This window comes from Ylistrum balloti, unplaced genomic scaffold (genome assembly GCF_031769215.1).
Source record: "Ylistrum balloti isolate Yb309-2 unplaced genomic scaffold, AGI_CSIRO_Ybal_v1 Utg370076, whole genome shotgun sequence".
Classification (NCBI taxonomy): Eukaryota; Metazoa; Mollusca; class Bivalvia; order Pectinida; family Pectinidae; genus Ylistrum; species Ylistrum balloti.
In genome coordinates this window covers 1,705,237-1,728,007 of record NW_026782115.1, presented here as the reverse complement: position 1 = coordinate 1,728,007, position 22,771 = coordinate 1,705,237, and the positions used below count along the sequence as shown (strand labels likewise).

Below are 22,771 nucleotides of genomic sequence, written 5' to 3'. Positions count from 1 at the left end.
GATAAAAAAAACCAAACTACCAATTAAATGCCTTCTGAATTTGATTACATCCAACATATGTCGTCTATGATTGCAATGGAATATATCATTTCATCATACTTATAAATAGACTTACCATCAGGGGTCACCTCTTGAATGTTGAGGTCACTACACTGCGTAGCTACATTACTATCTCGACCAACATCACTGTAACCTGTTTTAAATTAATAAACAAATTTTCAAATTTCATAACAGTGAGTCCATACAAAACTGATTTTAGCAATGACGTCAAGCGAGTCATACTGGTTTTGAGATTAAAAAAACTGACCACCTACAGATTAAAACTGGAATGTGTTGAGGACTAAAGGTTTATACACCGAGTTCCTACAATTAGCACCTACCATGGCAGAAAGCCAAGATGGCTGACTACTTAATCGTTATTGAACTTTACAGGTTTTTAACTTTTAACCAGACTAATATCTTAAGGCCTTGTCAGGCAATTCTGATCACTTAAAGAGTACAAATGAATTTCATATTTCAAATTGGAATAAAAATATGCTTTAAGTGTCTGTGAAGATTGTGCTAAAGAAAGTTTTATTTGAATTACCTAAAAAAAAAGGCTCATCTACTTGATAACTAAAGTACCACAGAACAAAAGTGGGGAAAAGTATTTTGATTCTTCATTTCTCAATGTGGATTGAATTTTCTAAATTGGGAATACACAGCATAAAAATTTAAGTACTTCATGTCTATGTCATGTACTGCTAAAATGATCAGCAGTGCAATTTACAGGAAATCAGTAATTGTCTCCTACTTCCGTTTCGATCACAAATACACAACACTATAATTTAGTTTACACTTGGGACAATGTGAAACAATTGAGTTATCACACTTGTGTCCATTTTTTTATTTTCTTAAGACAGATTAAAAAAAAAAAAAATATTAAAAAAAAAAAAAATCAATATATATATGTTAGTAAAAATACATTTATTTCAAGCTTCTTTTTTTCATGTTTAAAATGACCTTGTAATTGAAATTCCACGAAACTAAGGTCATTGAAATCTTAAAGAAACTACCATCAATGTGTATAGAAACAATTTAAATTCTATTAATAGTAACAGTGACCTTGAACTTTGATTTACAAACCCCAAAAACTGTGCTAAGTAATAATATTAGATAAATGTAACACAACACTTCCTGTTTAGGCAATGACCAGGAATATGCATTGTTACTGTCACAAACAGTCCTGAATTTAATGCGAGATTTAATGCATGCCCAGAAAAATTATGCAGGACCACACAATCACGATATACAATGTGTATTGTCTGCAGAATTCATATGAAGCCCAGCTGGTGGTTAATAATACCGTCAATAATTTCAACAGAATCAATAGCATGACCCCCAAAGGTCACGGTTGTTTCACCTCACTTTAAATGTGGCACCAGTTTGTGGCAATAGATCAGTCTTTTATAAAGCACAAAACAAAACTCAATATGCTAAGTTTTTTTTCAGTAGTTTATGTACTCAACTTAGACTGAAGAAACGCTAAATATATTGAAACTTATATCCATATATCATCATTGTATCATAAATGTAAGTTTCCTTACCTGCTCTGTGTAGAATACCCTGATTGATATAGTATCAGTACAACTGTACACTACTGACATGTGATTTTATCTCCACTTATAACAACATTTTAGACAACGATGTTGACCAATAAAAGCAGCAAAATCAACACTTTTTACTTATATAAGTACATTTTTCCCCAAACTTTTCTAATTGTTCTTAACACTTTGAGAATCTGCGACCTATAAACAAAGTAGGTCAAGTAATGGAATAAGATTTTTTTTTTTTTGATGGGTTAAGTCTCTGTGATAACACTTTCGGTGTTATAGTTCCTGTGTTATATCACCATCGTGGATTAACACCCGGTGTTACATCCCTTAGATTAGGTTAAAGGTTAAAGTTCACAGGATATAGCTCCATGGATTAACACGACATGTTAAAACTCACCAGCAGTGGTCCAGGCTCGTACTGGCTGTCTGTTGTATGAGTTGTGGCTGACGTCCGAGAATGCTCGCGCAGGTCTGTTGTATGTTGTACTAGTGTCTGAAAGAAATTGAATATATTTTAGGTTCATACTCTGTTGTTCTGAAGTATATATGTTTGATAATATTTATAGAGTATTAAGTTTTTTTTAAAAATACAGAGAGCTGCTTCAAACACTAGGGGATTTAGTTACAGTATTTATCTACTCTAAAAAAAATAGCTGAGAACTTCTGTTGATAGATATGCAGAAAGTCTTAAAGTTTTCAAAGATTTTATTTATTCCTCAAGTAACACAAATACAGATATCAACTTCACAGACTCAGTTTTAAAGAGTTAATCAGTGACCGAAGAAATGTTGATACCCAAAGTTTTGAAGAGTCAATTTCTTGAAGAACTGACACATTGAGCTTCATCAGTGACTCAGTGCCAAAGAGCTAATCAATTACTCAATAAAATCAATGAGGCAATATCTTACTTGACTAAGTTTGCTCCAAAAAGCTAATTCAGTGACTCAGAGTCACAGGGGTTACTTATTTGCTTCAAAAATTCTGATACAAAAAAATAATTCAGTGACTCAGTCACAGAGTGAATTACTGAGTGACTCAATAACATAGTACTGTTTACCTGGTTGTGTGAGTGTGTCTGTAAACCCAGTGCCTGACAGGTCATTGAGTGTACTCTGAGTAGATGAGTAGGACAGATCGTGTGAGTAGCTACTCTGATGTGATTGAGTCAGCTCCCGTTGATGTAGTTTTTGTTTACACAGTACTTTACTTAGCTTGGCATCTTCTTGGGACTCCAGCTGTAACAACAGAAAAACCAAATATTTGATATGTAACAAATGTTGGAAAAAACATTACAACTAGATTTCAACTACTGGATTTATCCTGTAAAACAAACCAAGGGGCTAAATAATAAATAATGATAAATGATAAATAAACAAATCCCGACTCAAAGTCAGTGACTGGCCATCTTGTGGGACATTTGTTACTTTGTAACATACTAGTACCAATATTCTGCTCGCCTTCTCTCTAGCTCAATCAGCTGAGCATAAGGCTAGTAAGCCAGAGATCCAAGGTCTGAATCCTGGTGGAAGCATTTAAACAAATAATGACCTTTGTTACACAATATAACAACATTTATTTCTTTAATCTACTAAACACATGCTGTATATTTTGAGTTTTAAATTATAACCAATATGTGCTTATGATGAATTAAAATGATATCTTAAGTCACTCTCTGAAAAAAGATTATTTTTTTTAATTTTTCTTGTGTTTTTTAATGGAATCTTTCAGTTTCAGAACTTTATACTTAGAAATTGATAAAGTAAAAGTTCAATAAATTAAACTGACCTGAACATTTACCAATAAGGTTAAAGGATATATTTTTACTGATTTTAACCATTTTGTTGAAATCTAAATATAATTTTGATGATATCATTGGTGTTTATCAATAACAAAAATCACGACCTTTGAAAAGATTTTTAAAATTTTATTTTGAACAATAGACCACTGCCTTGTCTCTAGTAAACCAACACTGTAATAGACCAGACTCTATACGTGGGTTGAATATCTATCAACAAAACAATGGCAAAACTAAATCAAAAGACAAAAAAAAAATAAATTTATGAATGGATGATATCCTGATGAGTAAACGGCATTGTGAACAGTGCATTAATTCATTCAAGGTTGGGAGGACATTGTATGAAGGCACTAATTTTTTTTCTCTGGTCGTAGGAGTTAGGTAATAAAGAAATTACAATGACCAGTCGGCTGTCTTCCTTATACACAGAATAATGATCAAGGTGTATATATATATATATATAAATTGAGAACCAGCCAAGTTCTTATACTTATAATGTCTTTGCCCTTGAAAATCTTCAACCAAATGTAGGGCTTATTCTGGCTTTCATAATGAACTGTTTGAACAAGATTTTCAATGATAATAAAAATTTGATACCAAATGGTTTGTCGGACAAGGTAGAATACCATCAGTCAAGAAAACATCTGTTATTCACTAATGGTACAACTCCCGTGTATCTGAGTATCAATGATTAATAATTTTATGTATATCAATGTATTACAATTTTATGCAGTTTTACTAAAGTTTGATAATTCTATGCAAACATTAATAATGACTTTGACCTGAAACATGAAATTGTTGGAGATAATGTCATATAGCTGACCTTTGTAAGGAGTTTGATCAAAATCCTATCAGAAATGGAGGCACTAAAAGTGATGATAATAATTTAGGACAGGAGGAGACACAAAGCCATGGAACAGCTTCAAAGTAACATCATAAAGTCAATGTTTTCTCAAAAAATGGTAGTCAAAGAAATCTGCTTAATGTAGTGATTTCTTAAAGCATTGGTTCATAGGGACAAACTCTTATAGAAAGCATTGCTGAATAGGGCTTGTCTCTTGGGGATTGCTTCATAGAGCCTGTCTCTCAAGGAGAGCACTGCTTCATAGAGCTTGTCTCTCAAGGAGTGCACTGCTTCATAGGGCTTGTCTCTCAAGGAGTGCACTGCTTCATAGGGCTTGTCTCTCAGGGAGAACATTGCTTAAAAGGGCTTGTCCTGTGGCTTAATTAAAGGCTGACTCACAGGGACAGCATTGCTTAATTAAGGGCTGACTCACAGGGACAACATTGCTTAATTAAGGGCTGAATCACAGGGACAGCATTGCTTAATTAAGGGCTAACTCACAAGGACAACATTGCTTAATTAATGGTTGACTCACAGGGACAACATTGCTTAATTAAGGGCTGACTCACAGGGACAGCATTGCTTAATTAAGGGCTGACTCACAGGGACAGCATTGCTTAATTAAGGGCTGACTCACAGGGACAGCATTGCTTAATTAAGGGCTTGATCAGGTTCAGCATTGCTTAATTAAGGGCTGTTGCTTAACATTGCTTGATCAGGTTCATCTCTAAGGATGTTGCTTAACATTGACTTGTCCTGAGGGAGAGCATAGCTTGATGGGGTTTGTCTCTTAGGATGTTGCTTAAGATTCCTTGATCAGGTTTGTCTCTTAGGATGTTGCTTAACATTGCTTTAGAGGGGCATTCTCTTAGAAAACCTTTGACAGTTATGTTTAACAGGAGCATTCTCATAAAAAAGAGGGTTGATTAATAGAAAGTACATTGTCTGCTATGATAATCATAAATGTAGGAATTTTCTCTAACAGAACTTGAAGACACGAGTAAAGCAATGGTTATATCTCCCTTAGTAATGAACACCCAATTTCAATGTCGCTGACTGCAAGATCTATCATACCATCGATGGACTCCTGTTCTTTTTTTTCCTGCCCTGAAATTTTTTTCTTTCACTGACATGCCATCAAGAATATCACATCAAATTTCTATGGCAATTTCACTGCATAAATAATGTACATATAATAAAGAAATGTTAAACTCTGGATAACAAAATAAAAGTGTGTGTGGAAAATCATTATGATAGCTAAACAAGTAGGCGAGGTAAGGTGAGGTAATCCATGCATTATTCAAGTTCAAACTTATATACTGTACAAACTTATCTTTACACTGACAGTTCAATTATCAGCAAAGGCAGACAGCTAACCAATCAAAGCTGTACAACTTTTATATATATATCTGTGGCAGTGGAACCTTAAAAGTCTAAACAATGACAACATGAAAAAGGAAACCTTTGTAAAACAGTGATAAGATGTCATACAATGACCCACTACAGCAGAGAAGAATCGGTGTAAGACACCCAGTTAACGAGAGAAGTTTAACACATTCAGGTACAGATCTTTAAAGAATACAATAAACTGATACAAGAAACTAGATGTTAGTGGTGATTACTCCTAAACACAGAATACGTGTCATTTCTTTTATATATAATTACCTTTTGAGTTTAGAGAATTGTCAATTGATTTGCACTCAAGATATTGGTTATGATTCATTTGTTTTTCAGAAGGACTATTTACTTCTTCAAGGCTGAAAGATTAATTTTCACATTTAGAAATTTGAGCAATATTATTTGTATAGGTATTGTATCAATGATTCAAACAGTAGTACAACGCACCTGTACAGACAACATCTGTGATAAAAACTAAAAACATCCAGTTAACACATCCAGATAGATCAGGTCTAATCACAGGTAATACACAGGTACAACTCCATACACCAGTCATATGTTTCTCAATACATTGGTTATCCTCCTTGAAGAAGTGATAATAAAGTATGTGTTAAAACCTTTAGTGTGTTATCGGTTATAGCTGCCTGAGATCTGTGATGTAACTGCTGATTCTAACAGACAAAACACCTCAATTTGATCCATACTCAATATATCGTGAATAGACTTGATATGACAGATTGCATTAGTGTTACCAACATTGTGCCAACTAAGCAATATTTTGTGCCAGCTATCACAGGTATACATTTACAGGTATCATTACACAGGTGCCATTACTGTACTAATGATATAGCATGTCAGTCAGCAATAACAGCTTGTCTGCAGCCACAGAGGCAGCTAGTGTAGGTGTGAAGGTACCAACCCTAGCTCAATCCATAACACTGAGTCTAATCAATAACACTGAGGCCAATCTATAACACTCAGTCTGATCCATAGCACTGAGTCTGATCCATAGCACTGAGTCTGATCCATAGCACTAAGTCAATACATAACACTGAGTCTGATCCGTACACTGAGTCAATACATAGTGCTGAGTCTGATCCATACACTGAGTCAATACATAGCACTGAGTCAATATATAGCACTGAGACTGATCCATATCACTTAGACTGATCGATAGCACTGAGACTGATCGGTAGCACTGAGTCTGATCCATAGCACTGAGTCTGATCCATAGCGCTGAGTCTGATCCATAGCACTGAGTCTGATCCATATCACTGAGTCAATATATAGCACTGAGTCTGATCCATAGCACTGAGTCTGATCCATAGCACTGAGTCTGATCCATATCACTGAGTCAATATATAGCACTGAGTCAATACATAGCACTGAGTCAATACATAGCACTGAGTCTGATCCATAGCACTAAGTCTGATCCATAGCACTGAGTCAATATATAGCACTGAGTCAATACATAGCACTGAGTCTGATCCATAGCACTAAGTCTGATCCATAGCACTGAGTCAATACATAGCACTGAGTCAATACATAGCACTGAGTCTGATCCATAACACTAAGTCTGATCCATAACACTAAGTCTGATCCATAGCACTGAGTCTGATCTGTAGCACTGAATCTGATCCATAGCACTGAGTCTGATCCATAGCAATGAGTCTGATCTGTAGCACTGAATCTGATCCATAGCACTGAGTCTGATCCATAGCACTGAGTCAATACATAGCACTGAGTCTGATCCGTACACTGAGTCAATACATAGCGCTGAGTCTGATCCGTACACTGAGTCAATACATAGCACTGAGTCTGATCCATAACACTGAGTCAATACATAGCACTGAGTTTGATCCATAGACACTAAGTCCAATCTATATCACTGAATCTGATCTAAAATAGCAGACAAAGCACTGAAGGTAACAAAGTACAGGCATTTTGATAATCTTTCCATGTCCATTTATATACTTCAGAATAAAGAATCGGTGTTTTTCCCCCCATCATCAATCAACATTTTATATCTAAAATCAGACATCTAGGTATATGAAGTTATTATCAGACTACAAGATCTCAATATATCTTCTGCAGGTTTGTCATATAATAAGCTGGCACAGAAAACCACAGGTAAATTGATAGTAATATATTTAAGAATCGTGCTATCTCCATTTAACAGCCACTGTTTGTAATGACTTATAAAGGACAAATCTGACTCTGATGGTACATTGACTGTTATTGAACATTACTGAACAAAGTATTGATCAATCCAAGGACAATCATTCACAAATGGGAAAGGAGAGAGGTCAAATATACCACAAATATATCAAAGTTGTTTTGATCTTACAAATGTTGATATAATGCAATCTTATACAAACAGGGTATAGAACCGAGCTCTGAAGTCACTTACAATGTTACCACAACCTGCTGGGATCCTTGTTAGTTTTATATGATTTCTCTTGTAAACTAAAGAGTGGAACTTCAATGACAAAAAATGTTGCAAGCAATCCTAAATCACCAATTGCCAGGCAAACTTTGAGATCAATTGAAAAAACGCTTGTTTACTTTATATGTTCATTGTATTTTCTCTTTGACGGAAAAATGTTTGACCAAAATTGAACAGAGACAGAAAAAAACAAACACTCATGCAAACAAATAATAATAAAAAAAAAAAAAAAAATCAGGGATGCCAAGGTTGGGACCCTTGGTTCATCCCAGAACCTGTCACAGAAGGTCTCTGTCACTTCTTTTGTTTAATGATATTCCTTGTACTATGCAAGTCATTTCCTAAATGGAGTAGAAAAGGGGCCATAACTCCATATATCAAGGGACATGAGAACAATAATTTTTATAACCTACATCTGTTGTTCTAAGAAATACACATTTGGAAATTGCTGTTTATCAGCTGTTGTCCCAAGATGATGGGCGCAGAGTTATAAATATTGAACAAAAGGCCATCAGGAAACTCTACTATCTCAAGAAGTACCCACAGGCACAACCGCCCAGTGAAAGATCACCAGAACATACATGGTAAAAATGGAAAAGAGATGGGGCTAATAATGGATTATTAACAGTAATAATCTGATTTCCTCATAAAGATATTTTAAATTGGAAAGCTGTAGCAGGATTTTACTCTTCTAAACATGTTATTTCTAATCTAAGCTAGAGGGAAACGATCAGCTTTGATACAGACACTTGTAAAGGGCAATTTGACATATGTCTCTATCACAGTCAAACTCAGGTACTTAGACTGACAATGGCAGACCTACAGACTTTTACAACAGGTATATCTCCATATCCTCCAACAAGATAGGTTTCTCATTGATAATAACACCATAACAATGTGCATTGTCACATGTCTAATCTGGGCTTCAAAGCAGAGAAAAGTTTTAATAAATTAGGATTGATTTGCAAACTTTAAATGTCAGGATGATAGTGTGAATAAGCGTGGCAGGAAGCCAGGTTAAAAGTGCAGCATTGTTATAACAGCCACAGGGCAGAAAAATAACGACAACGTCACTATTAATGTATAAGGTAGCTGTGATTATGTCAGTTCTACAGTCTGGAAACTTCACAACAGTGAAAAACTAGAAATATCATTGACCTCATATCACCAGGAATAAACAGAGATATGTCAATTTTAGTTCACGACAACGACTGACCAAAATGCGAAGGGACCAACAAACAAACCAATTAGAGAAGGGAACCTCAACAATGCGGAAGGACAGATGAGACGAATTCAGTTCAGTAGATGAAAGAGAAGTCCATATTTTTTATACGTAAAATATTAAAGGACTTCGGAGACTGGTGACTAAACCCAAGATAAGAAACACTCTAACCTAACAACTTAAAATATGTCTGTTTCCATTTTAATTTTTTGGTAAGAGCTCAAGAGATTTATTGAGGGAGACAGAAGCTACTAAACGTTGACCTGACGCCACTCGAGATGTGTGCGGGTGGTTACATCAATATTTCCTACTGGGAGTCCCAAGTCTGTACCTGTAGCATGCATGGACCAGCCTTAGATGACATAACAGTCTTCAAGGAGAAAGAATATTGTTTTATGCAGCAGTTCCATACCATGATTGTTAGGAGACCTGACAATTTCTGTGTTAGAGAAGCCCGATATTGATCTGACCAATTTTTTACAAGTAGTGATCATCGTCATGTAAGCACAAGTTATACCAGCCACATTCGACATTGAACATGTCTCAAACTGCCACAATGCCTTCACAACTTTGTCTGCAAACTTGTCTTTTAAATCTATTTATAGAAAACCTAGACAAACATATGCCACGTTTTTCCTATTTAAATCCATTAAACATATACATAATAAGGTCTAGTATTTCCAATGACTAAAAACACTTCTCTTTTTTAATCTACCGGTCTATTAAAACTCTAATATGTATTTCATATATTCTGAATAATCTACAAGACTGTGAATTATTACGTAATATCTACTTTGATCAGCTGAAATTACATTCTTACATAAATTAGGTTCTAGACAGATATATCTTATATACCAAAGTTAATTAACTTCTATGAAAAAACATTAAGAACTAAAAACAGGAGAAAAAAAATGGTATGAAGTGTCAGTGATGTTAGTTTGTATGATTTATATCTAAAAATACATCTACTGAAAAAAAAAAAAAAAAATCCATCAGGCTGAAATCAGATCTGTAAACTTGTAAACAAATACAATATTAAAGGTTTGTCACACAAAGTATTGTGAACCAGATAAAAATCAACAGAAGGCTAAGAACAGTTACTTTGTACTTGTGCCCCAGTTGATACCAATGTGTCCCACTCCATCCCCAATATCTCCCTTGCAGGTGATTACCAGTTTTGTTAAAAACGGGTGCTACCCTGACCCACGTAAACCTAATTACCAGTACTCCTCGAGAGGAAGATAATCTGCCCAGTAACAATACCTAACCTATTGGAGAAGCAGTTCAACTTGTTTACAAACAACACACCTGAATAGATATCAAAAGACTGAAACACTACTTACAGATTTCTGAGTGATCCGATTTCAAATTTTGAGACAAAAGCTAGTCCGATGTTGATCTGTGTATTAGTGTACAAGGTGTCCGTATCACATCCAACATAGTTATCCCGATGGTCCTGTGATCCAGTGTTATGGGTCGCCAATACTAAGTAGCTAAGGTTGACTCACGATGATAACAAAAATAACGTGACCTAGTATAAAGATCGAACCACTATATATAAACACATACTAGAAATCTACGTAGTATTTAACTTTATTGACGCATATATAATACCGTACAAAAATCTATCAACTCATTATGCGCATGATGTGATCTTTAAAAAACGGGCACATACAACCAGGTATAGCATGTATATTATCGTCCCACACTTGTATTAGTTAATATGGTGAAATATCTCCCATAATTCCAATAGACACTAATACCATTTACTATATTAAGGTTCAATAACTCTGGCCCATTCTTTGAATAAATATGTATCATTTTACACTTGTCTACCACGGTTTTATAATAGGGTCTTTGTACAATGACTGGAGTGATCAAATGTTATTATGATCGAATTAAGTACATGATAAAGTATCTTGATATCCTTTTTCACAAAGGTAATTTTGAACACCTGTACCTAACGAACATCTGGACTTATACATAATTTTATTAATATATGGCACAGATATGAAACCTTTGTTGATAACAGTTTTTTATAATTAGTCATCAATTCTTCAGTTCTACACCAAAATAAAATTACATGCATCATCATGCATGACACTTCAAAATAATGACTGCATTCAAAAAATAAAAATTACAATAACTCTGATCAGGATTACTGAGGCAGAAGATAAATAAGTGATTAGAAATAATTCAAATCTAATTATATATCTTATAGCTAAAATTCTTTGTTCAAATTATAAACAATTTTCTGTTTTCAATGAGTGCCTGAATGCACTCAAAGGATAACTTTAGCGAAATTATAGTTGTTGTAGATGTTTATCAATACAAAAAATTAACAACTAATTTTCACTCTGTCTTCGTTTTTTCTGTAATTTGACACCATCTATGATTTACTCTCTGATTCCTTTCTTAGTCAACCAGCAGATTTTGACCCTCTTCTTTGATAAGCACTATAGACCCATAAATTCGAAGGTTTCTTTTTTTTTTTTTTTTTAAAGCCCTTTCAAAATTGGACAAAAATGAAATAGTCATATTGATGGTAACCCTAGCCCTTTAAATGTTATATGATCTATAAACAAAAACTGCACTGTATTATAACATAATAAACAAGAACACATTAAAATATATGATCACATTATAAGTGACATCACATTTTACCTTCAGGTCAACATCAAATGCAGCATTGACATTAGAAATTCCATTTCTTTCTACAAAAGCAATGACATCAAATATGACGTCACTTTTTTTTTTAACTGCGATATCAACATCAGCGATGACATCACATTTTACAATGGTATCATCAACAGATATGACATCAAAATTTACTGTAGTGTCAACATAAAAAATTTAATCTCTTTTTACTAGAGCATTGATGTCATATATGACATGAGATTTTTACAGTCTTATCAACATCAGCGATGAGATGACATCACATTTTACTGTGGTATCAACAACAGATATGACATCACCATTGATTATGTTAAAATTCTGTATGATGAGGTAACAAAACTTCTACATCTGAATTACATTCCCTCAGCATGAGGTTTCTGAATGAAATTTATCTGAGGAAGGAAGGAGAATAATGTCACACAAGTACTTGTGTGTCACGGATCGCAAAAGTACTTGTGTGTCACGGATCGCACAAGTGCTTGTTTGTCACGGATCGCACAAGTGCTTGTGTGTCACGGATCGCACAAGTGCTTGTGTGTCACGGATCGCACAAGTGCTTGTGTGTCACGGATCGCACAAAAGCTTGTGTGCCATGGATCGCACATGTACTTGTATGTCATGGATCACACAAGCAGGAAAAGAAACAGAATACATTTAAGGTCACTGTAAACAAGTTATCAATATCTGCACTATATTACACATATTGTATAATTAGGTCAGTAAAACTATTTATATCATGGTATTACTAGTAATTAGGTCAGCATATCAGTGTCCATACTACTATAGAATTTTTGTCATTAAGAGTAATAAGGTCAGCAGAATTTTCACTTCCTTGACTGACCATTCCTTCACTGACCATCCTGTTTTTAATCTGGTGCAAATAACACAGGTCATACCAAGCCTTCTTTGGACTTATTCCAGACCAGAATACTCATGCAACACAACAAGATTGTATTAAGAAAAAGCACTCACTCTACATAAACATATATAAGATGAATGTAAAATTAAGATAAAGGTTACTGTATAGATGATCTTCAGTTCATATGATGTAAATTTGGATAATTCCACATTATGTGGCCAGAGTACAACAATGTTAGCAGATTTTGATCTTCACAGACTCTACCTTATATAACTGATGTAGTAATACTAGCAAGCAGAGAGGACTTGACAAAAAGTACAGGAACTCTGATCCTTGATTTACCACACCTAAAAACAGACAAGATTGGGATTTTGGTCCTCGAATTAGTTTAATAGACAGATGATACCAGACAGGACACAGACCAAGATCCTCGGTTTAGTTCACCAAGGCAATACTGGGACCCAGATCCTTGGTTTAATTCACCTAACAGGACAGGGGCCTGATCCCTTGTTTAATTCACCTGACAGGACAGGGACCTGATCCCTTGTTTAGGTCACCTGACAGGACAGGGACCTGATCCCTTGTTTAGGTCACCTGACAGGACAGGGGCCTGATCCCTTGTTTAGTTCACCCGGCAGGACAGGGGCCTGATCCTTGGTTTAGTTCACCTGACAGGACAGGGACCTGATCCCTTGTTTAGTTCATCTGACAGGACAGGGACCTGATCCTTTGTTTAGTTCACCTGACAGGACAGGGACCTGATCCCACGTTTAATTCACCTAACAGGACAGGGGCCTGATCCCGTTTTTAGTTACTCTGACAGGACAGGGGCCTGATCCCTTTTTTAGTTCACCTGACAGGACAGGGACCTGATCCCTTGTTTAGGTCACCTGACAGGACAAGGGCCTGATCCCTTGTTTAGTTCACCCGGCAGGACAGGGGCCTGATCCTTGGTTTAGTTCACCTGACAGGACAGGGACCTGATCCCTTGTTTAGTTCATCTGACAGGACAGGGGCCTGATCCCTTCTTTAGTTCACCAGACAGGACAGGGACCTGATCCCACGTTTAATTCACCTAACAGGACAGGGGCCTGATCCCGTTTTTAGTTCACCTGACAGGACAGGGGCCTGATCCCTTTTTTAGTTCACCTGACAGGACAGGGACCTGATCCCTTGCTTAGTTCACCTGACAGGACAGGGGCCTGATCCTTGGTTTAGTTCACCTGACAGGACAGGGGCCTGATCCCTTGTTTAGGTCACCTGACAGGACAGGGGCCTGATCCCTTGTTTAGTTCACCTGACAGGACAGGGGCCTGATCCTTGGTTTAGTTCACCTGACAGGACAGGGGCCTGATCCCTTGTTTAGTTCACCTGACAGGACAGGGACTCCTTGGTTAAATTGGTCACATTTGGTTTAGAGGTTAGATATGACTGGCACTAACCCATAGTTGATTCCCTCATTGTGTCCTAGTACAGGACATCAACCTCAATTATATCTACAATAACCTTATTAACTTGTTGACCAGATACACATTCTAAACTCTATACATATTTAATCACATGTGGAGATGACCATTACTGTATACCAAGGTTTAAAGAGAAACGTGACCTAGAGAGACAGCTGGCAGCAAAAGCCTTCTATGATGTATACAATTCCAGCATGATATCAGGCACAGATAAACTGACACTCCAATTAATACATTTTATGATTAAATAAATACTATCCAGTTTTATTATAGAACACTTACAATGACAGACAAAATCTCCAACAATAACAAAATCCCTTAATCAATGATAGATCATCAATTGAAATCCTACATACGTATGTAGATGTAAATTTTTGATAGATTTTTTCGCTATTATGATAAAAGGCAAAGTCATCAGTTTCCTGTGCAATTGATAGTAGAACGTCATTTCACCAGACCAGGGGAGTTGCTGAAGATCCAGCATGGTGCCAGTAGAAAGACATATAATGTTCACCTGAAGCAAACAAAGAACTTACCTGTAATCAATACACAGTACTTCCAAACGCTCCATAATGTATGTAAAAAGTAATTAAATCCAGGTAAAAATTATCAACTTCCAATTTATGTCTTTATAATTGGAGCACAAATACGTTGACGAGATAAACCTAGAATCATGTCCATGAAGTTCAATGTTTTGGTTTACCTTGGTCTAGGCTAGCTCAACACTGACAATGCAATACTCCAACCTGTATGTATATTTTGTGTGTATATATATATATACATATACACTGTTATTATTGCCTCTCTTTCATAGAGCTGATTGACTCCTTCCAAAGCTGGCAGACTGCCCACTAAGGTCACATGACTGATTCAATACACCCCAAGGAGCAGCCACCATTATGCCACTCTGTACAGCTGATGCTGTCATAGCAACCAGGTGTAAACAAACTGTTTATTTTATGCAAGACTACCTGAGCCGCCACAAGGTGATGTCAGCCGGTAGAAATGTAGGCCACAATAACTCACTTACGAGGTTAGACTGGGGTGGAGCAGAGGGCTGGGTCTCCTCTGCAATATATCATAATTTGGGATTTTTACATTCAAGGGGAATCCCCATTTTTCCCTTTCACACAAATCTGGGACATGTTTCATCTTGCACTTTAAGAAATCATTAAAAAAATATCATTGATTCAGTCTTTTCTTCTGTTGTCTAAAATAATAAGTTACAGCTTTTTTTTCAGCACATGTATCCTCACATTGATGTTTTTTTTTAAATAGTGGTCTACTGAGAAAAGCCGCTACACACATGGAATATGTACAAATTTTGCTAACCCTGTTTCTGTTTACAAATTTCTCCTATAGTTGATCTCACAATAACAAAAATAAACACATCCCAGGTAATGGTTATAATAAATACTCGGTATATGTGACAATAATGACAATTCATACCATTTTTACTACATGTACAGCTATAATATGTCTACCTTCAGTCATCAGCTCATTGATTTGCGATAGTCTGCGTGCAACGACCCGAGAACCTCTACGTCACTTTCTTTGTTAGTATAGGTGAGCATATATACCTAAATATGGCAAAATGCCAAACATTTCATTTGAAAAATTGGAGCGGTTTTATTTTTCCTTTTATTAGGGAACATCAAGCACATCATAAGACACGCTCCTCATCCTCAGAATCATAAGACAGGCTCCTCATCCTCAGAATCATAAGACACGCTCCTCATCCTCAGAATCATAAGACACGCTCCTCATCCTCAGAATCATAAGACAGGCTCCTCATCCTCAGAATCATAAGAGAATCATATGTCCATATTATCTCGTTGATGTGCTATTCATTCTAAGACATTAAATCCTGATACAGGGAAAGTCTGAACATAACAAATATCTATACTTGTTCTTCAAAATTTTTAATTTTTCTTGATAATTTATCTGTGACCTAACAATCCACAGATTTATAACTTTAATCCCTGACTATTCATCCATCATAAAAAGAGACCGTAAAGATCATTTTAATTTTATATCATATTATGTATTAAGTTCATATTTTGTGAAAAAGATAAAGGAACCGTAGTAGTAGCATATAATGGCTTGTCGCAAACAGGCAAAGGTCAAAACGGTGAACCCTTGATTACAAGACATGTTCACCTTTAAACATATACATTATGTATATTCATTAGCTAGATTACAGTCTGAAAATATCTATTTAAACAAGAATATTTCATTTTAATTTTCAAGATATGCCGCTTAATTTTTTAACAGGAAAAGAGCAGTATAGCTAAATCCTTCATTTTTCATTTCAAGTCATTTTGATCTGACAGTTTTAACAAATGAAATGGTTCTTTACTAGCTTCCTAAACTATGATGCTGACCACACAGCTATGAAAGTGATGCTGGAAGAACTGATGACAAAGACTAAATATTGCGTCACTGTTAGAGAAGCTCACAGGCATTTTAAGTTAGGTAAACTACCAGCAATCGATCTTTTAAAAAATAAGCTCTTAAGTTATATTAACTAAATGTTAATTCATGTCATTACAGTTTTTTATGAGATATAATCTTAACAAGAGCACAAAGTCAAGCAGACACTTGATAATAAAATCAATTTCAGGTCTGTTTTGTTTGTCAGAGTGACGCAATTGAATGTTTAAAAAATCTAGAGGAAATGTTTTGACAAGAAACCTTTTTCTGTTTCAACATGCATGATTTCAATGCAGCTATCCTTAAGAGATTTTCTGATACTTTTAAAATGTAATTTGAACAAGTGAAATAAATGCAAGTAAAGCTAATATGGCCTTGAAGTGTGTCTATAATACATACTAAATTTAAAAATACCTTGATCAAATATTGTCTGACAAAGCCTGGTCAGCACTATATAGACAGCTGATTATAGTCCTCACACCAGGCTTGTAGAAATTAGAACGGAAATTTGTAAAGGTGTTATTTAACCTGTCAATACAATACCATACTGGTTAACCATGTTCTCGCAAATAATCAGTACTTGACAAAAATAATCTGTTGAATTGAATCGGCTTTAATTTTAAAAAATTAAAACAAACTTACTGGAGAGGTAAACGATACATTTGCACTACTGATGTTTCACATTTAAAACAAACTTATTCAAGAGGGAGGAATTAATTTCTTGCTACCAGTTACTGCCAAGCAAAATGTGACAACTGAGACTTCATTTCAGAATGTTAGCTGTGTTTATTGCCCTGTGAACATCAGAGTGATTTTGAGGCGGGGTCTCCTTGTAGTAGCTGGTGGCTTTGTCACTGAACAACATATGGGATGCCTGTTACATGCCATCCAGAGCAATCAGGGGTAAAAGACACAACCCCGACAACACTGATCAGTCTATTTCCTTCCTGTGAAACACAATACCACTGGTAGCGTGTCAAACCATGAACCTCAAATCTTCATCTGAGATCACGCATGCCATCTCTCTAACAAACTCAGCTATCAAGGCCTCCTATTTCAGAATGAATGACATCCACTTAGCAAGATATATATAAATCAAGCAAACAAAAAATATTAAGATTACAAAAATCTCGTAGATTCATAATGATAACTCTGACCATAAACACTGGTAAAAAACTTTGTTTAGAAGAATGAAAAAGCAGAATAATTCTGCAATATCCCATAGGACCTCTAACACTTTGCGATATGTGAGAAATACCTGACACATCTGACAACTGAAAACTAAGGACAGATTAAACACTGAAAAAAGGTAAATTAAGGGCAATAACTCCGACAAATGGTAAACTGAAAGCAATAAGTTTGACAAATGGTAAACTAAGGCAATAAATCTGACAAATGGTAAACTAAGGACAATAACTCTGACAAATGGTAAACTAAAGGCAATAAGTCTGACAAATGGTAAACTAAAGACAATAACTCTGACAAATGGTAAACTAAAGACAATAACCCTGACAAATGGTAAACTAAAGACAATAAGTCTGACAAATGGTAAACTAAAGGCAATAAGTCTGACAAATGGTAAACTAAGGGCAATAACTCTGACAAATGGTAATGAATAAGTAGAAATAGATTGAAATAGTAGTATTTGATACTCATCTATCCGAATCATGACAACAATTTCACAACTGCAGGTGACAGATATTATATATAATCTGGACAATGCAAAAAGTGCAAACTGTAGTAAATGTCAAACTAAGAGGAATCTAAATACAAAATGTGACAGTGTTGTATACATAAAATAGACCATCTCTGTACTTTATAGTTCAGGGTATAAGACAAATTACAAAACTGAAAATTGCTGTGTGTAGTGCCAGTGGAGGACAATTTAAATCCTATTCTTATTACAGCAAAATCAACCCTAGCTCACAGGTCAATACCACAGCTCCAACCTAATAACACTGGTGTATTCTACCAAGCTAATCACAGAAATATAAAGTGATTATGCATGAAAACACGTTGCTATAGAAACATAAACAGCATTGTGTCAGGTTCAAAAGGATTCCACAGCTTACAAATTTTTTTAAAGAATACATAATTTGTTCCTAAATGATATCAGAGATGTGACATGTTGCGTCCTGCCTCGTTATCAGATACTCGGGTGGACAAATTGTGTGACGTTTGATTGGTTCTATTCATTAAGTACTTTCATGATGTATAAACACTAGTCACAGGAATCGATACTTGCGTCCTCAAAATCTTTGAACAGATGGACGACCTTGAGTGGAAATAATGTAACAAAGAAACCAAACAGTCGGGTTTAAAATCCACTATTTCAGGAATAGACACGCTCAAAATGTTGACCATTGTCACCTTCTCTCCATCAATCAGCCTGTAAAGTCATATCTTCTAAATGTTTGTCGAGTCAAGAGTAGCTAGCTCTTTATCATGTTTTCCTTATAGTGAGCAGTATTATTGACAAGATCTCCTGACCGAAATTTTACTGACAAGCTATTTGTTTAAAATGAGAGCCCAGAGAGATGTTTCGACTTGCTCTTCAAATACACAGGTTTAAGGCTACCTGAGGTAAAATATAGGCCAACAATATGCATGTGAACAAATGTAAAGTAATTTTCTTAAATCATGCTGAGAGCTGAAAAAGAACCAAACAAAGAAAAATGGTGAGAACAAATTTGTCTCAAAAAAAAAAGCAACATTTAAATCTCCTCAATTTCATAACAATCTAATCTTAATCATATTTAACTCAATTAACAAACAACTAAAAACAAAAATGTAAATAACACAATATAGGAAACTGATTCTCTCAATACCAATATTACATATGATAGTAAATTCCAAAAACTAACTCTTTATTTCACAACTGAAACACGAACTCATTTGCCCTCGATACAGAAAAGTGACATGCTGTCATGATCCTGTTTTTATTGCAATATAAGCAAGGAAGAATTGAACATCTGAAAGTGAATGGAAAACATGAAAACACATTTAAGTATAATACTTAAATATCTCTCTTACACCTTAATGAGAAAAATTGCCAGAAATAGCTCTATTTCAAAAGAAATAAGAGTTTCAGTGCTATAAACACCCTGTTGTGCACTTCATGACAGTTATCAGATCAGCCGTATGATATAACACATTTATTTAAGTATAGATTCCCATAAACTAAAACATTCCAGTGCTGAACTGACCCCTGAGGTATGATACTAATAAAAGAAGATAAAATTCCCTTCTCTGACCTAGGTGGAAATACCATGAAGTATATGCTGGAGTGCGGGTTGGTATTTCATGACATGATACATTGACAAACTGCCCAATATTGCATTCTATTAAATACCCACGTAGACTGTACGGTTGTATACGATACTAAATATATTTGTTATCTTATCAATGAATCCCCAGACAACTTATCTACAGGGAAGAAAGACATTCATTGATAAAATTTTTAGGGAAACACAAATCAGAATTATATTAACTTCCTATTGGCAGGGTATGTGCTCCTTAACTCAAAAGTATTCAGTTCCATTCAGCATTAGAAGACAAATATCCAACTTTCCTGTGCATACATGGTGTAAATTAGGCTATTTAAAATGTATCATAATCATACCTGTCACAATAAAACAACTCCTACAGACTCAACACATCGAGTACCTAGCCGTTACTGAGCAGCAAGGGCAACATTGACATTTATTGCCACGAAAAATCTATTTTCCAAATTACGAATTTCCCATCATATAAATTTTCATATATCTACCATTTCATAATCATAATTCTGTTTGTTTTCAAAATTTACTCTACAGTTCTAAATCCTATGGTTCCCAGATCTTCTCTGTTTTACTGAAACTGCAAGCAAAAAGATTTAATTTTTCTCTCTGTATTTCGTATTGACATTACATCAAAAAGATGAGGAAACCAGTTTTTTTAAAACTTATTAAACCCTCTCCAAACTTTTAACACCAAAAGCAAAGGTAGCATGTGATGAAAAAACTTTCTCTCTAAACAGAACCTTTATAATACTTCCAAACACTGCAGTGATTCTAACTGCACAGAACTTCAAGATGCAGTCAATTAAAAGTGCAACATGAATTCATTTTATTAACAGAATTTAAAGTCCCGCAAAGAGAAATTAAATTAATCGATATCTATCATTAGCCTGGAAACAAAGGACGTTCTACTTCAGATAAGTCAGTGATTACAATGATAAACCCGTGTACAGCATGGTAACACAAACCAATCAACATATCCAAGTATTTGTTCAGCTATGGTTGTTTGAGCAATGAAACTGATGGCACAAACATTCTCTCTAAAAATCAGCACCTGGGGACTTACATATTGACATAGATTTTGAAATACCGCATTTTCATATGTTGGTGTGTTTGAGCTACTGTTTACATACTGTCTAAACCACATCTGATCTTTTGTGTACTGATATTCCAAAGCGTTTAATGTTTCATCATCAGATAATTCATGTTAAATATATCAACACAGTATCAGGAAGGATTATTTCAGACAGAAGGAATGTCACCAACTAACTTAATATATAATTCTAATTGGCTGAAATATGTGATTTACTCTAAAACCAATCATCGTTTAAGCCTAAACAGAAATAAATAGTTAAATTATGTTTCAATTAGAGGACCTTATATCATAGTTTAAAGAAAAAAAAAAAAAAAAAAGTGAGACAGAGAGAACTCACTATTTTTCACAACTTTGTTTACAAACAAACTTTCAAACATCAACTTAAACTGACCATATAAAAATAGACTTTGAATAGTATCTCCTTCCTGGCAAATTTTCAATACACAAATGACAAGTCTGAGGAGAAATAGGTAGCATTTAGTATGTTGTGTATACATAAGTAACAATATATATTAGATTATTGACAACAGAGTGAACTTGGAAATACTCCAACTGTCCTGGCACATATTGCCAAACCATGACATAAGCTCTTCAAAATAAAACAAGGTTCACAAGTCAACTGAAATGACCGTTACAAAAACGGACAACGACAGAGAGAAAATAGTGGTCAATTCTTCTACAGGTCATTTTGGTTCTAATAATCCAAAAGTTGATTAAAGGTATTAAGAGTTTTTGCCAAACCATGACATAAGCTCATCAAAATAAAACGGGGTTCACAAGTCAACTGAAATGACCGTTACAAAAACGGACAATGACAGAGAGAAAATAGCGGTCAATTCTTCTACAGGTCATTTTGGTTCTAATAATCCAAAAGTTGATTAAAGAAATATATTGGTATCTAGTGTTCGCATTAGACACATCAGGTCATCTACTGGGGGGAAATATGTCATTCCTAAACATAAAACAGAAAATTTTAGAAATTCATTTCTATTTACTGGACCAACACCTTGGAATGGTTTACCAGACAATGTTAGGCAGTGCCAAAACCTGAAATGTTATAAATTTGAATGCAAAAAATATATGTCCAACTTTTAAACATAAAATTCCACTGTCTGGAAGTTATGGATCTTACCATTGTAACTGTATCTCATTGTATTTTATGTAACTCTGAATCCCTACCGTGTGTGTCACATATTTTATACACATTCATAACCCATCTTTTATGATAACTTATTTTATTTGAATGTTTTCTTAAACGTATGTTATTGTGATGTTTACATTTTACCGATTATAAATATTGTATATTTCTGATGTCAACCACTTGTAAGAAAAATACTGTGTCATCAACCATAAAAAAATCTTTTATAATTATCATTATTATTACTATTATTATCATTATTATTATTATTATTATTATTATTATAACACATTTTAAAACATTGACAACAACAAAAATGTATCGAGATAAATTAACAAATACAATTTTTTTATACCAGAGAAGGTAAAACAGTTTATAAACAAATTTTTCCAACAACATAGGTACATTTTCTTATATGTTTAATACCTTAAAAGGTAGGCTGGAAGAATTCATGGAGCAAGTCAAAATAAAATTTGAAAATGAATACCTGTAAAAAGGTTGGCAAACACTCTAGAACCTTCAGTA

General features: G+C 34.8%; 1 protein-coding gene across 1 annotated transcript in view; it reads right to left on the bottom strand.

Moving 5' to 3' along the window:
• LOC132549692 (uncharacterized) overlaps nucleotides 1–22,771 on the bottom strand; it is a 70,855-nt gene that overhangs the window by 13,097 nt on the left and 34,987 nt on the right. Inside the window, exons 10-13 of the mRNA XM_060213643.1 lie at nucleotides 2,653–2,830; nucleotides 1,993–2,088; nucleotides 308–310; nucleotides 116–193 (exon numbers count right to left, since the gene is read on the bottom strand). Coding sequence (XP_060069626.1) covers nucleotides 116–193; nucleotides 308–310; nucleotides 1,993–2,088; nucleotides 2,653–2,830 — 355 coding nt within the window. The remainder of the gene's footprint in view (nucleotides 1–115; nucleotides 194–307; nucleotides 311–1,992; nucleotides 2,089–2,652; nucleotides 2,831–22,771) is intronic.